Source organism: Nasonia vitripennis, assembly GCF_009193385.2.
Source record: "Nasonia vitripennis strain AsymCx chromosome 3 unlocalized genomic scaffold, Nvit_psr_1.1 chr3_random0004, whole genome shotgun sequence".
NCBI lineage: Eukaryota > Metazoa > Arthropoda > Insecta > Hymenoptera > Pteromalidae > Nasonia > Nasonia vitripennis.
This window is the reverse complement of record NW_022279623.1, coordinates 3,290,386-3,306,360: the sequence shown is the minus strand read 5'-3', so window position 1 is coordinate 3,306,360 and position 15,975 is coordinate 3,290,386. Positions and strand designations below refer to the sequence as shown.

Genomic DNA, 15,975 nt, shown 5'->3' with positions numbered 1-15,975 from the left:
GACAACGACTCATTGCAAAACTTCTCTGTATACGTGTGTGTTGCAGTGCTCTGTGTGGCTGCTGTCGAGAGGAGATTTTCGAGGCGGAAGGCTTTACGAGACCCCGGGCGCGCGCATTTTTGCACTGCGGCCTCTCTAACTCCGCCTACTTTGTGGACTTTACCGAGAAATTGATTTTTCGGGAGACCTACTTTGTCTACCTGCCGTGTATTTTTTTGCTCGCGCGCCGGATGCACTGATTTCCACAGTGCATTTTTCATGACTTTCGGCAAGGATTTTACTGATTCATCGAGTTGGATATAAAGCATTGGGTGTCGGTGAAGTCACGCAGTCATTGCGCCCTTTAATTACATCAGCGGCACTGCTTTGGAAAGATCGTAATTTTTAAATTTCAATTAGAGAGAAAGAGGCTCAAAGTGTCGCTTTCTCGTCAAAGTTGCTGCGCCGTCAGTACAGGGCAGTGTCCCCCTGAAAAATTCATGTAATCCGCTCGGTCGTCCCTTTAATTATTTTCTTTCCTCTCTCATCCGCGAGTGACTGCGACATCTCTCGCTGAAAGTAAAGAAAAAAATCAGGACCGAAAAAATATATAAAATCTCGCGTGCGTAGCTATTTTTCTCTTTATCTCGGCTTCTCTTACTCCATATAACCCCTATCGCGCGCAAACTGGAGTAATATCCACGGGCTGCTTGCTTGTTGCCCTCGAGTCTATTGACAGCCGGTAGAGCGTTAGCACTCCAAGACGATACAGCTGATGCGTGCCACCTTTTCCGCTCGCTCGGGAAACTTGGGCCATCTCTCTCTTCTTCCCTTCGCCGGAAAAAAATTGCCGGTGTGAAGTTAATAACAAGAGAGGGATAGAAAGAGAGAGGAGATGGGAATTCTCTTAGCTCGAGAAGGCCAGCGGCCGGATTTTTACGTCGAATTCAATAAACTCGAGTCTGACCTACATCGGCGTGCGAACGAGCTCGGCTTTGATTCAATTTTCACAAGTTAATCTTCGAATTGTTGACTTCACAGTATATTTAATTTCGAGGATAACCGTATAAGCATCTCAGCGAGAGCTTCTCGCAAATATAAGCAATTTCGCCACTGTCGGATCTCCGAGAAAAACAACGCGAGCACACGCAATGACAGTTGAGAGCATCGCGTGACTAAATTTTGAAAGGAAAAAGGAAAAAAATTGCCCTCGTTATAGAGAAGCGTCGTCGCGTCGCGGTCGTTGGCATCGGGGACCTTCTAGCAGCCGTGGAAGGTCCCGTCTTTCAGGGGCCGCTAGAACAGCAGCAGCATAGCCGCGCGTCGCAGCTCTTATAAACGATGAATATTTCAACGCATCTGCAACGGCATGACGTCGGCGGCGCCGCGCGAGCGTGCAGTTATACCAACAAGAGAGGGAGGATTTTTCCTACCGCGGACTTCCTCTCTTCCCTCCCCCCCTCTCACTCTCTCTCTCGCTGTCTCTCCTTTTCATTCCTCACTTTTCTCGCGCGCGCGCCTCCTTTGTTTTTCAACCGGATCGTCTTCTTCTTCTATCTCTCCCTTTTGCCACTTTCTTTTATTCATTTGGCGCTCCTTTATTTTTCTTGCTTTCGTTTGGCTCTTCGCGTGCGCATATATATAGGTATACGCAGTCTTTTTCGAAATACGACTTTCCCGTGTTTTTTCACTCTCTTTCCATTCTCGCACTCTCCTCTTCCACTGGCGCGCGGAGTTTTCTTTTGCTCTCGCGACGAGAAAGACGAAGGCGAGCTTTTCTCTCCGACTCGAGTATATATATAGTGAGGGCGGATGCTTGTTTTTTAGCTTTTCGGAGCATCGCTGCACTTGACGAGTGAGAGCGAGCGAGAGAGATGCGCGACTTCGCCCCTCGTCGCCGGGGAGGTTTCAGCCTCTCGCGCTTGAGTGTCGCGAGACGCGAGTGTAACGAGGTGTCGATTTTTCCTCGCGCGATGGAGACGTTGCGGAGATGGATGAAAGCAATTTTTTTTCTCTCTTCGCCCTTATGCCGAATATACTTAACGCATGTGTGTGTAGAGTGTAGGCTAATTAAGGCTCTTAACGAGATAGGGATGTTTATGGCGTTACTGATGTTGGCGATGCATACATGACGGCCCAATTCATCGTTATTTATGGCAGGGTGATAAATTATATCCGTGCTAACAGGCGCAGAAGTGAAAGATTACCTATACGTCTGCTTTTTACTGCGGCCAGGTCTGCCTTATCTGTGTTTGGCTTCCTTGTATCTATACCTTCCCGACTTTATCTTTCTGCTGAGTTTCCTACGGAGCACAAAGGCAGAGCAAGGAAAATATGTACTCTGACCTTAAATATTTAGGATGCTTTTAGGATTACGAGATTTCTAATCTGTCCGAGCATCCACGGACAAATATTCGCTTTTTCAGCGGTAACACGAGAATTCTACGTTAAAATTTTTCAATGAATCCAAAATTGAAAAAAAAACTACTCCCAACAGCATTTTCCGCGATTATTGGAGCTCTTCTACTATCAACCTAATTCAGCTCTCGAGTCGTTTCAAGAGAGGTCTACACAACGATTTATTTCTTCTTTTTTAAAAATCTGAAGTAGCTAAAGAGCAGCGGACAAAGCTTATTCCGTCGAGGAGCTCCGCCCCGGCCCAAAGCAGAACGAGCGTGAGCAGCGTCATCGACATCAGACCCCAAAGGACGCAACAGCGGTACTATGAGCCTCAGGTTGCCAGTCTGTAATTTAAAACATTTCGCTCGATTGCCACGATACTCGAAGCGCTCCTCTCTCTCTCTCTCTCTCTCTCTCTCTCTCTCTCTCTCTCTCTCTCTCTCTCTCTCTTTCTTTCGCTCCGCACTTCTCCCCCGGGCTGTCTAATGGCGTTCGAAGGAGCGCGCATTTTCGCGGTTAAACTTCCGCAGAAAAGTGGGCCAACGAGAGGTTATTGTTCCTTCGGCATTATAGCCGCCGCCGCTGCCGACGTTATAACGGCGCAGTGACGCCCCCGCGCGTACGTGAAGCAGAGAAGACTTGAAAACCAAGAGAGACCGAGCACCTACGACGAGAAACTACGGAGAACTGAAAAGGTAGACGGGGAAGATACTCTGAGTATAGAAGCGATGGGTGGTCCGTCAGGAACTCCGTGAAACTCTGTCGGATTATGCAGAATAGCCGTAAGCCGCAGCTTTGTGGGTACGTATTTTAGACACAATACAACATTGCAATCGAACGACGATTTCTTCGTGTTTAAGAAGCGAAAGTCAGCAGTCGCCTAGAAAGAATATAGAAAAAAAGTGCAGACGAGAGAACCGACAGTGGGTCGGGAGTATAACGAGTGAAATTGTGACCGAATATCGGAGAAAGAATGCGAGATTCTCGAAGCAGCGGCAGCAGTATATAGCGTGCACACGTACACGCGCGCGGAATGTACGTAGCGAGGCATGCGAAAAAGGCACTTGAACCAGTTCGACTCGAGCGCCGTTCGAATATATGTACGCCCGCATAGGTATACCTACACGCCGAGAGAGGTTGCGAGGGGCTGTGTATAAGAGCGGCACCTCGACTTTTTCGAGAATTCCTCGAAAAATGAAGTGCCAGTCTCCGCACAGTTGGACGCGATAAAATAGGCGGGGTCAAGCGCGCCAGCCCGGATATTGACTCGCGCGCGCTTTTTCGACGTCTTTTAAAAAGTGAGAAAAGCGCAATGCAGACCTGAAAACTGTTATATCACCACCACCCGTTGGCGTTCGCTGACTGCTTGTTTGTGCTCCATCGATCAGCTCTCTCTCGGAAATGTACTGACAAAATGTTGCCGAATAGCTCTCGTACCCGGCTTATAATTTCAAATATGTAATACCTGCAGGTTTATCCGCGCTTTGCCCGATATTGTTAATACCCCTGCAAAATGGACACCGGAGAGCTAGTATAGTTGAAAACAAAAATCACCGAACGATGTTCCAATATGCATGCTGCTTCGTAATCCATTTTACAATAACGGATGAGCTGTATTAAAAATTAAAACCCACTATTTCTGCTAAATAGGATTTTAAATGAAAAATAGTTTTGAAATAGAATCAAGCTTCCATTTGGCATTGAAAATATTTTTAAGAAGTAAGCCAAACGTTATGTTTCCAGTTAAATCTCATAGTAAAACATAAACTGCGAAAATGCTTTTATGTTTTAAATCCCGAGGCTACTTTTTCGTTATATTTAAATACCGCTATGTTACCATGAAACTAATTGGATATTAAATACATCATTTCGAATATACGGTCGCTGAACAACTGATAATATGCTGCGATCAAAAGCATTTCAAAGAGCTGAATTCGCATCGACTATGAATTCATATGAAACGTGCGCGCGAAAAGTCCACTATTGCTAAACACACATAGATCCGTATATTGATCTTCCCCCTGCAAACATCATGAAAATTTATATAAATGTATATCCCATTTGGCGATCGGCTGACTAGCTGACACATGGAGAACGGAGAAAATCGAGTGTCAATTTTGGGCTGCATCCCGGTGTGCGCGCGGCCACGTTCTCGTCACGTCCAACAGCGCTCGTATCTCCTTCCCCCTCCGTACATCGTGAAATATCAAAGCTGATATACACGCGCGATTCGCTATGAATTTATGAGTTCCGCCAATCATGCACATTTTTGAGCTGGATATAGCATTGACGTTCAATATTATAAAAGATGCACGCCAGCGCATCAAGGCAAAGAGATTTCGTTGACGCTTGTACAGTTTTGTGCACGGGATAGCTAATCATGATTTTCAATTCCAATTCCTGATTACGATTCATGTATCAGTCGGGTAAATAAAAATTCCACCTTTTGCAGCTATGAATCACTGAACCGATAACGATTATGTACGATAAAAGCTTATCGCTCATGCTTGCGCTCCAAGTAAGATTATTGTTACGAGCGCCAAAATTTAAAAAGTTTCTTTATTCGTGTAAGTGCTTTATTTCTTGTATAGTGCAACGTAGCCACAAAATGAATGGTAATGTGTGTTAATGTATATCGAAGCAACGTCGATACTATCTGAAGATGCGACTACCGTCACCGGTGCTATCTTCCGATATCTCCCAACATCTTCCACAACCTCATGAAAATTGATGAACCACTAAAGCAGTGTTCTTGTAGATCCGCAACTTTGCATACGAAAATAAATCTCACTGCTTTTATTTACTATTTATCAGATGCGTATCGCTGACTAATAGGGCACACGCGTAAGATTCATGCTTGGCGATAATTATAGGCTATATGTAAAGACAATCGATTGATGACGCAGTGAAATATATTCATTATGCGATACGTATCGCCGCTTTATAAGATAAGAATGACGTAGATGCATTACACTGGTGCACAGGAAAGCTTTACTTTATTCAAAAATTGGTATACTGTATATGAGCCGGCGGGCTCTACACTTTATCGGAAGGTATATATAGCGAGCTGTGTAAGGCACAATGGCGGTAAATCATCTGATATATCAGCCAATAATGCGCGTTTATCTATACAGCAAACTATTGATTTATCTAAATTTTCAATAATGTTTAGAAAGAAGAATTCACTGAGATTTTCGAGGATACTCAATAGTAGGTATAAAATTCCATTCTTATACACGAAGATTCCATCGAACCCTTTTCGAGTTTAAAGTCACGCAAACTATTTTGATTGCACAGCCAGAGTTACGTGTACCTTTGTGACGCAACGAAAAATTTCATAGGCAGCATAAAGGTATCGAATGCACGAAAAACTACATAGGGCGGCTGGGATATATATTCACGGGGTAACATGATCGAGCAATAGCGTGTGTTGCAGCAGGTCAAAAGCGGGATTGGGTGCAACCTGTACGTATGTCCGACGATCAGCAGCCCGTGCCACGCTTTTTTCAATGCTATGTGCATTGTAGCATGCACGCGTTTACGCGCCGATAGGTCAGATCGAACGTACAGCTTAATTCGGGGATTTAAGCGCTCAGCTGATTCTAGTCTTGCGCTGCGCTGCGCATTTAGGAAGATAAACTGACCTTAGGAATGGTTTGTTAGAAACAAATAAGAGATGTACGATTGTTTTCTAATACAGCGATCAGAAAAATTGTATGTATACTTCTTTTGAAAGGTAAGCTTTGAAGATTATGCCAGATTGTTACTTTGAAATGTCGCATTTGGAAATGCGAAGCAAACGTACACATTCGTGCGTTAGTTTTGCTTTCAGATACAAAAGAATACATCTGGGATACATCATTGCAATCGAGGGCTTCGTTACGCGTCGCTTGCTCACCTATCGATTGAACGGCTTTTTACAAGTTTGTCCCTTATTTCGACCTACTTTTACAGCGTGCTCTGAAACTCTTTCGCTATTCTCTTTCGTTCAACCTTTCATTGTATCCTTGCCACGTATAAAAAAGTTTAAATCAAGCTATAGGGGTGTTTAAAAAATCAATACTATATACTTGTTTTTCAATCAATCTCGTTCCTACTTTCGAGGAAAAGAGATTACTTAGGTGGTAAAAATTTTAAATTGTTGGATATTTTCCGATATGATTAAAATTATAATCTGCACTTTATCGAGATACGGTTCTCTCATGCATGCATAACAATCGTAACGCTTCCGTCGATGTAATTCTGCAATTATTCTGAGATTTTATTTTTTGATATCCGTCAATTTTATTTAAAAATGCAGATTTATCTACATTTCACTTTATAACTACACTATCACTATTTCGGTATTTATTATCCAAGAATGCGTTACCTAGTATATGTGAAAGCTAGTATACTCTGGTCGTGAAAACTATGTATGCTATACACAAACGTTATATCTGTTAACGGATCTTTATCTTTTCTTTTCCTTTTTCGAATCTCGAATTTAACTACACACTTGTATTATTGTCAACGTGAAATTTTTCATGCCAACTTTACCAGTTTTTTAATGCACTGCTTGTTTCGGCTTAAGGGGACCTAACCACCTTAAACCGACTTTTGAAAATTAAATAAAAAATTGATAACAGATCGGTTGTCTACTGTTTTTGGGGTCGCTGATCACGTTTTCACTATCAGATTTGCATAAAATTATTTTGTTTAGAAAAATTAGGGAAATTATTTATTACGAAATTAATGTTTTTCCGGTAAATATGAAATTTACGATCAAAGTTAGTAAAAGAATAATTCATACACAATTATATACATACGCGCGCAAACACACACACACACACACATATATATATATATATACACACACATGCATACACACATAATTAGCATGTCATACATAGCGCGTCATTGTAGACTCTGCCTTAGTACTGTATATACAAATTCTTTTTCATTTCACGCGTGTATATATAAATATGTGTGTGTATGTGTGTGCGTGTGTGCGCGAGTGTGTATACATACATACATAGATAGCGCGTTATTGTAGAATCAGCTTAGTAGCTACGGAATTTTTTTTCATGGATACGTAGCCTAATGTTGACATACTTATGTTATGCTACAGGTTTCTTCTCCTTTTAATAAAAAATATAAAATGTATTCAAGAAACCGTCATACAAAAATTGCTAAAAAAAGATCTCTTGGCAGAGAAAAAAAACGTCCAAAAGTCTGTAATGCGAATTATAAAAAAAAAGTTCTTCCGCGTATAAATTATCTTCTGTTTACTATCCAGAAGTCAGTTTTGAAAGGAATAGGATTTTTTTTGAAGGTTATAGGATTTTTTATGAGACTTCTTTTTACAATTCTTGAAAATAATTTAGTGTGTAAATGTGGTGGAAATATCAAAATGTATGAAGAAAGTTGTAGTGGATTAAGTGGAAAGTATAGTATTTCTTGTGATAAGTGTAAACATGATATTTTTTTTTTAATTGCAAGCAAATTGGTAAAAAATCAAATATTTATGAACTAAACAGACGTAGTGTTCTTGCCATCAGAATAGTTGGGGGTGGCCTGGAAAGCCTCAGAAGTTTTTGTGGAGTGATGGATTTTCCTACTCCAGTGCAAAACTCAAGTTTTACTCAAATTAGAAAACAGCTATTAAACGTTACCTGCTCATAAATTCATGACTGACGCCGTTGAAGAGGAAATCAAACATACTCAGAATTCAAGCAAAGAAACTGTTAAAGTTGATGATTCCAATCAAGTAGCTATTCGTCGATTGAGTATCGAAAATTTAGAACAGGAAGATATGTCAGAGAATGAATCGGAGTTGACAAATACTCCAGACGAAGTTGTAACTTGTACGCGAAACATAGGTGTTCAAGGTGATGGTACATGGCAGCGTCGAGGTCATAGATCTTACAATGGTGTTTTTACAATTATTGGACAAGAAAGTGGAAAAATCATTGATATTGAAGTGCTTTCCTCATACTGTTTACAGTGCAATTTATATGAAAAAATTCATGGATCTGAAGGGACTCCAGAATGGCAAGAATGGTTTAGTGTGCACTTACCATCGTGCACTAAAAATCATATTGGCTCATCCGGATCAATGGAATCTTCAGCCATTGTGGATATTTTCTGTCGCTCAGTAGAAAAGTATGGTGTAAAATACGTATCTTACTTGGGCGATGGAGATTCTTCAACGTTCTCAAAAATTTTGGAAGCAAAGCCGTATGGTAATCATGTAGTAGTTACGAAGAAAGAGTGTTGTGGCCACATGCAGAAACGTTTTGGCAAGCAACTTAGAACATTAAAAGAAAAATTAAATCAAAGATTCTTTCCGATAAAAAGAAAATTGGTGGAAAAGGGCGCTTGACAGATAAACTAATAGACGAACTACAAACATATTATGGAAATGCTATCAGAGGAAATTCTGATTCTTTAGAAGACATGACCAGAGCAATTTGGGCCATTTTTTTTCATAAAGGTTCGACTGATGAAAATCCCCAACATATGTACTGTCCTACTTGATCCGGATCTTGGCGCAAATATCAAAAGGCATTAGCAGAAAGTAAAGAACAAGATTATGGCCATCCTCCAGCAATTCCAAAAGCAATTTTAGATGAAATTGAAGATGTGTTTAAAAAACTGTCTGAGCCGGAGCTTCTTAGAAAATGTTTAGGTGGACGGACGCAGAATGCTAACGAGTCCTTCAATAATGTTTTATGGAACATCGCACCAAAGACTGATTTTGTTGGACTTGAAACGTTAGAAATATCAGCATATATAGCGTGCATTATGTTTTCGACTGGCTGGAAAGGATTATTATTTCTCATGTCTAACCTTGATATTGAACCTGGCAAAAATGCATTATCTGCTGTAGTGATAAAGGTCCAATTACGTATCAAGGAAGCTGAAAAACAAACAGAAATGAATTCAAAAGAAGCACGAAGATTGAGAAGGCAATTGAATATTCCCACTGCTGATAATGAATATGTCAGTGGCGAATACTGAAATTTTATTTTAATTGTAAGTGGCGTGTATAAAAAGCACAAATACAACATTTTAAATTTTTTAATTGTAATTTTTCATTCTAAGATTATATGTTGTGTTTACAGATTTGGCTTGGCGTATTCAGAGGTCTAATAAGTATTGTGACGCAGTCACATAATTAAAAGTGTTATGAGAAGTTTTCAAAAAAGTATTGAACTATACCAGTCGCTATTAGTAGTCTCAGTCAGTGATGAACACAAAAGTTTGCAAAAGTGTAAAAAAGTGAATAATGTGATATATATTGAACAAAAATGTAATATTAATAAAAAAAATAGTGAAAATACTTATAACTGTGATATTTAATGTTATTTGACAAAAGTTAATATTGAGATGATTAAGTATTGTTCACTGACCGCAAAATTCAAGCGTACTGAAGCATCGTATTACAACAAATCAATGGTTATTTTGTTCGTTGTGAGTGTTCTCATGGTCCGAGTGTGGGATTTTGAAAAAGAAGCTAACCTTAAAAAATTTTATGGAACGATAGTAAAAATTTTCAATAAATTCAAGAAAAATACAAAAATTTTGACTTTCATTCCATTAAACTTTTTACGGCTAGCTGTCTTTTTAAAATCCCACACTCGGACCTTATTATTAGCATAGCTATTTTTGAGCATATAAGGCCATAAAAAAATATTTAAGACTGTTTTTTTCGTTTTTACTATATATAACATATATTATAATGTATTTTAAACATCTATCAGTTTATTTATTTTTTAAAATATGACAGCATAACAAACATTATTTTAAGGTGGTTAGGTCCCCTTAAGTGTAGGATGAAGCTTTATAGAGCTGCAGCGTGTGCAGCAAAAGCTGTTTTCATCAGCGATGCAAAGTCCAAGCGACATTTTGACACAGAATTCTCATACAATAATCCAACATTTTTGCTGCAATTGTTTGTTATTACATTGAGTTATGCAGGAACTTAATATGAGTAATTTTCAGGAAAAATTCTTTACTAAGGACATCTAATACTAATCATTATGCAACTACATATTATGGTTTCGACTAATATCGCACATCGCTTTCAAACAAGCGTAATACACGCGCGAGTAACAAGGAATACAAATATAATAATAGAATGCGCAATAAAATAAACCACAGCCACACAACCAGTCGACCGCGAAATCCACTAGCGGCAGCCTGAACCAATAGGGGGAGAGAGAGAGAGAGAGAGAGAGAGAGAGAGAGAGAGAGAGAGAGAGAGAGAGAGAGAGAGAGAGAGAGAGAGAGAGAGAGAGAGCAACACCCTCGAGATCGCGGGGATCTAATCAGCTCTGAAATTTCCCAAAAGCAATTTGAGAAAGCGCGAGAAGCCACGGCGTCGGTAATAACGCGAAAGGAGATTAATCTAGCCCTCATTGGATCGGACGCTGTTCGCCGTGCTGTATATATAAATAACACCGCAAACTGGCAGCAGCGGCGGCGTCGGCGTCGGCAATAGGGCATTCCGCGGCCAGTTAGACGACTGTAAAAATACCGCGAGCAGTACTGTTCCTTTCGCCTTTGCTCATGATTATAGCGCAGCTGTGTGCGGGTGGCTACGTTCTTTACGACTCGTATTTCCGCGCTCGTAAAGCTCTCGCGCGCGCGCGGACTCGCCACCTTATCTCGACGTGCTTGCGATCGTTGTCGCGCAGGTGGTGCGCTTGCTCCCACTGCTCGGGAGGGCCAATCTTTGTCGGCCAAGCTTTCGCCGAGATAAATTTATCGACTTATTTCTTCCCTACTTGGCAGTGGTCTTCTCTTTCCTTCGGTTTTTCGAGAGTACCGGTGCGACCTTTTAACCCATTAACTACCCTACGTTTTGCCCCGTAATGCGTTAAAAGCTTCAGTGCAGAGCCGGTGCCCTTCACTGCCGCCGCAAGCCCGACTGTGTGTGCGCGCGATACCAACTGGGTATTCGACCGAGTAATCTTAGTCGCTGGCCTCATTAATTGCCCGAGCGGTTCATTCTATGTGTGTTTACTGAGGGTTAAACGTTACTCGCTTCTCTATATCGCTTGAGCAGCTATCTTATAGAGCCGTATCTTGTATAAGAGAGAATCGATTTGGCTCAGTTGGACTCACCATTTTAAAACGAATCGAAACGACGACCCCGAGTACAATTATATCAGTCAATGATCTCGAAATGGACTCACCTGGAACAGAGAAAGAGAAAGTTCGTTAAGTACAGAGAGAGAGAGAGTAAATTGATTTTCGATAAAAGCGCGATAAACATTTCCGTCGGATGAAGCTCGCTGTGAAAGGGATCGCAGCTTGCTTAGAGGTGTATGGGAACACAACAAGTTCCTTTACGGTACATTAATTAATTTTCGATTCGACTGAAGAGATTAATTAATCTTCTCCAAAGAAGCATCACGCGACAAGGATAATATTAATTTCCCCGGCGGAGGAGCAGCTCGAGCGTCTTGTATAACTTGCCTCCCCATCTATATAGCCCTCTCACTTGACTGGCGTCATTCTACATTTCAAGAAGAGCGAGAGGCAAGCAACCTCTGCCGAGACGTGTCGACGTGCTAAAGCTCACCAGTTGATCCTCGGCTGAGCTGCGCCGCGTGTGTAACGCTTGTATACGCGACTGCATAATATAACGTATACGTACAACACATCACCTCTCTCACGCTTGGCTTCATAATAAATTCTCCTATGATCCCTATGCAAATAGGCGGCAACATCGAGAGCAACCGGCGTCGGCAGCGGCGGAATATACAATTTCCGCTAAATTGACTCCCATGTCCAAAACAGAGAGCAAGAGAGGAAGAGAGAGGGCAGCGAACTCGTGCGATTCGCCCGAATTAACAATGGCATGCATGTAGACCGCGCGGGATTCAAACATCGCGACCAACTGCGCGCGCGCGATATAGCCCAGCTTCTTGTGTGTGCGGCGCTGGATAAATTAATTTTGCTTTTGGCTCTGGCGAACTTCGCGTCGGTCGGCCAATCGTCGATTGTGCGCGCAGCTAGGCTATATATATATATATATATATATATATATATATATATATATTCACGAGCGAGAGCTGTGTGCTCGCTGCGGGCGGAATCGCGTACGTATATATATCGCGCTATACTCTAATTACACGCTGAGTGAACGCGAGTGTTATATACGTGTGTGCAGCGTGGCTTCGATGGATGGGGTGCGCGGTAATACATACCGAGCGGAAATTCTTCTTTTGATTTCGCGGCCGCTCTCGGAGAATCTTAATATAATACTCGTTCGCCGCAGTAGCGGATCTTAAAAATTCTAGCTGCAAAGAGAGAGGACTTTCGATTCCGCGTCAGAGAAGGAATCTCATTTTCGCCTCGGTATATGTATATAGTAGGGCCGGGTTCAATCAAACTTATCCCGCGGCACTTCTTCGACCATCCATTTCGCTTGAAATTATTTTAAAGTCTGGAGCGTCCGACTTCTTTTCCTTCGCTGCTGCGCGACGGAGACGTGACGCTGCGCGTTATTAGTTGCATTAAAGTTGCGACGCAGTTACTTTATTGCGATGAGCCGGTATATTGGAAAAGGCTTTTTGTGATCGAGCCTCGATAACATCTCGATTAGATACGTGCGTGATTGTATATTCATCTTATTTCAAGGAACAGTTAGTCGAGTTTCCTGGAGAATTTCCTAGAAAAATATTCATCCCTCTTCTCCTCCTCCATCCATCAAAAAGTTCGCCTGGTCTTGTCAGTCAAAATGCACCTCTGGCGACGAAGCCAGAGAGCAATCTTCCTCTCTCGAAACTCTCTCTCTCCCTGTATACCTATATAATAAAAAGAAACTCTGTCGCGGTCGAGAATCACGCAAAACTTTGCCCAGCTGCGCTGAGGCGGTGTATATTATACGGCCCAGTTATTTAATCCCGTCGCTCTCGCACTCTCTCACTGCGTCTATATAATATACCTTCCGCACACCAGCCAATGGAAAAATTCGCTTCACCCGCTCGCGCGCGTCTGTATGCGCCCGTATACACACATCCATTTTCCCGCTCTCTCTCTCTCTCTCTCTCTCTCTCTCTCTCTCTCTCTCACTCACTGCTTTGACGGTGAGCGGTAAATACATTCTCGGCGACGGCGGCTTTTCTATTGCATCACTATTGGGCTCTTTGTCAGCTGGGAGAAAATCAAAAACCGTGTGTCGAGGGGGGCCGCGGGGATCTTTCGCCCCAGAAATCGGCTCTCCTTTCTTTTATATCCGCTGATGCTAAAAAAATCCATTGACCCGTCGCCGGCGCTGCGCCACACGGCCGAGACCCTCCGGCACACATACACACACGTCGACGTTGCGGCGTGTGTAAGTGCAGCACCGCCGCCAGTGTTTCTCGCTCTTTGTGACTCAATTTTCCCGGGCTTTGTCGTAACGGGACGCATTGTCGATCGACCTTATAGGCACAAGGGCGGCCTTGAACAATGATCTCGGGCTTCGAGAGTCCGAAGCGATCTCGATTTCTCTAGGGAGTAAGCGAGAGAGAGAGAGAGGCGTATAAGCGCCGTTGAACGACCTATTTTCCCGCAACGTCGTATATAAGTGCGCCCGGAATGAAAGACTGCTGTTTGGTTTGGCTGCTTTAATGACGGGAGCCCGATGTGATTTACAAGCGGGCCGAAGTATTTATAGAGCGTGAAATTTGTCGAGACAAATAGAGGGACGCATATGTATACGTACGCCGCCCAGGACGGGCTAATTTTGTATGTGTAATTAAGGGCCGCTCGAAAATTTTTGCGCGGTTCGCGAGAAAAATGTCGAGGGCCATCCTTCACTGACAGTTTTTCCGCAGTTTGCATCACGCACGCCCGTGTACATCAGTCGACAGGTTGTAATTATACCGGCGCGCGAGTGTTGCGTAATTTTAATTTTCCAACTTTATGCCGCCAGTGTGAAATTAAAACTTTTCACACGCGTCATCCCCTCTCCGATAGAGTAATATTTTCAATTACGCGGGAAGTCGTTAAATATTCGAACAAAAAGAGGCGGTATAATTCGAGCCGCGAATATAACGCAACAGCCATAGCGACGCACAATCGCGATAAAAATCTTTTCGACTCGAGCGACTGATTGAATGTAAGAGGGCCGGCCCGCGGAGCACAACAAGTCCTCGAGGTCAACTCAACAGTGTTATAAGCGACAGCGCGCGCGGCGGTCTCCACTTGATGACTCGGCCTGACATTTTGATAAAGCTGAAAAATCGCGTTTTTTCGCTCCTATACGGACAGACAGAGAGCAAAAGCAGCAGCAGCAGCGAAGAGCGGTAGATCTCCATGCGTCGTAACGAATAGCTGTCAAACGCAGCGCGCCTCGGGGCACAAGATAACGCAATAACGGAAGACAATACACGGGGCTGCATTGTAGGATTTTTCAGCGCGAGCGTGAAATCCAATTATTTCAAGAAGAAAATTGACAGATTTTCACCTCGACCACCTTCGACTTCGTAAATCAATGTCGCTCTCTCCCCCCCTCACTCTCTCCTATATATATATATATATATATATATATCTTCACCGCGTACCGCCGTATAGTCGTTCTGTTTCGACAAGCGAAAACTTTTCTCTCGCACATCTCCGACACTGCGGCGCGAGAGCTTCGCTCACCGGTGTTGTTAGGACTAAGGAGGATTGGCAATTGCGACACGCTGCTGCTGCTATCCTCTTCTCGAGGTTCATGCGGAGAGGTTGCTTTGATGAAATTTATCATATCGTATATGCTGGTATTACGTTCTCAGAAGAATTGTTATTGAAAATGGGATTAATAATGAAGGTAAACGAGATTCAGTCGTAGGCAATCAATTAACAGCTAGCGCATAATGACGGTGCATGGGGATTGGGGGTTCAGTAAAACTGCCTGAAACAGTGGTTCCTGTTATAACGTGATAGACAGACTCCAGATGGCAATAAGGCCCACTAAGAAGTCTGCAGCGTGCCGCGTGTCGCAGCACGTCGCGCCACAATCTGAGCTAGTCATAAAAGCATAAAATCATGGACAGACCTTTCTTAGCTTTAAGTAAACTCAAGATTTTGTTTTGAACATGAACGTTTCCAACGACCGCCACAAAGGATTTGTTTCAGTGAAGGCTGTCTCAAAATAACGCACTCTATTTGTTTTAATACGATGAAAGTTAGAAAAAAGAGTTCTCTGTTTAACAGACATGGATTTTCCATTCGCCCAGCTTATAAGCTTCGTTAATCATTGCTCCAGAATAGATCCAAACGAACTTTTTTCCTCTCGGCATTTTCGATTACAGAGCACTTATTAGCAAATTTCGAACCGACACAAAGCGACGGCGACAGCCCCGCGATTATCCATTCCCTCTGTGTTCAAAAATTCCGGCGCGCTTAAATACCCTCCGCGTGAACTTTTAATGAACTTCCAGCACGAGCGCCGATAAAACAGGGCAGAGCGAACCTTCGGCGCCTGGATTAATACGCGCGCGCTCGTTCAAGATATAAAAGCGCGGGCTTCGTTTGCGCGCGCGCTCAAAATTGCAAACGCCGGCGGTATGTGTATGCTAACGAAGAATACCAAGTAATTTATCGCTCGAACGAACAATGAGTGACGTATTAGCGCGA

At 42.6% G+C, this 15,975-nt stretch overlaps 1 protein-coding gene across 11 annotated transcripts in view; it reads right to left on the bottom strand.

The window, feature by feature from the left end:
- Positions 1-15,975, bottom strand: part of LOC107980810 — a 321,278-nt gene that overhangs the window by 269,497 nt on the left and 35,806 nt on the right. For 2 of the 11 annotated variants that reach the window (XM_031925611.2, XM_031925616.1), the window contains exon 2: positions 11,488-11,558. The exons of the other annotated variants lie outside the window; for them this stretch is intronic. In XM_031925611.2, coding sequence (XP_031781471.1) covers positions 11,488-11,558 — 71 coding nt within the window. The remainder of the gene's footprint in view (positions 1-11,487; positions 11,559-15,975) is intronic. 11 annotated transcript variants of the gene reach the window in all.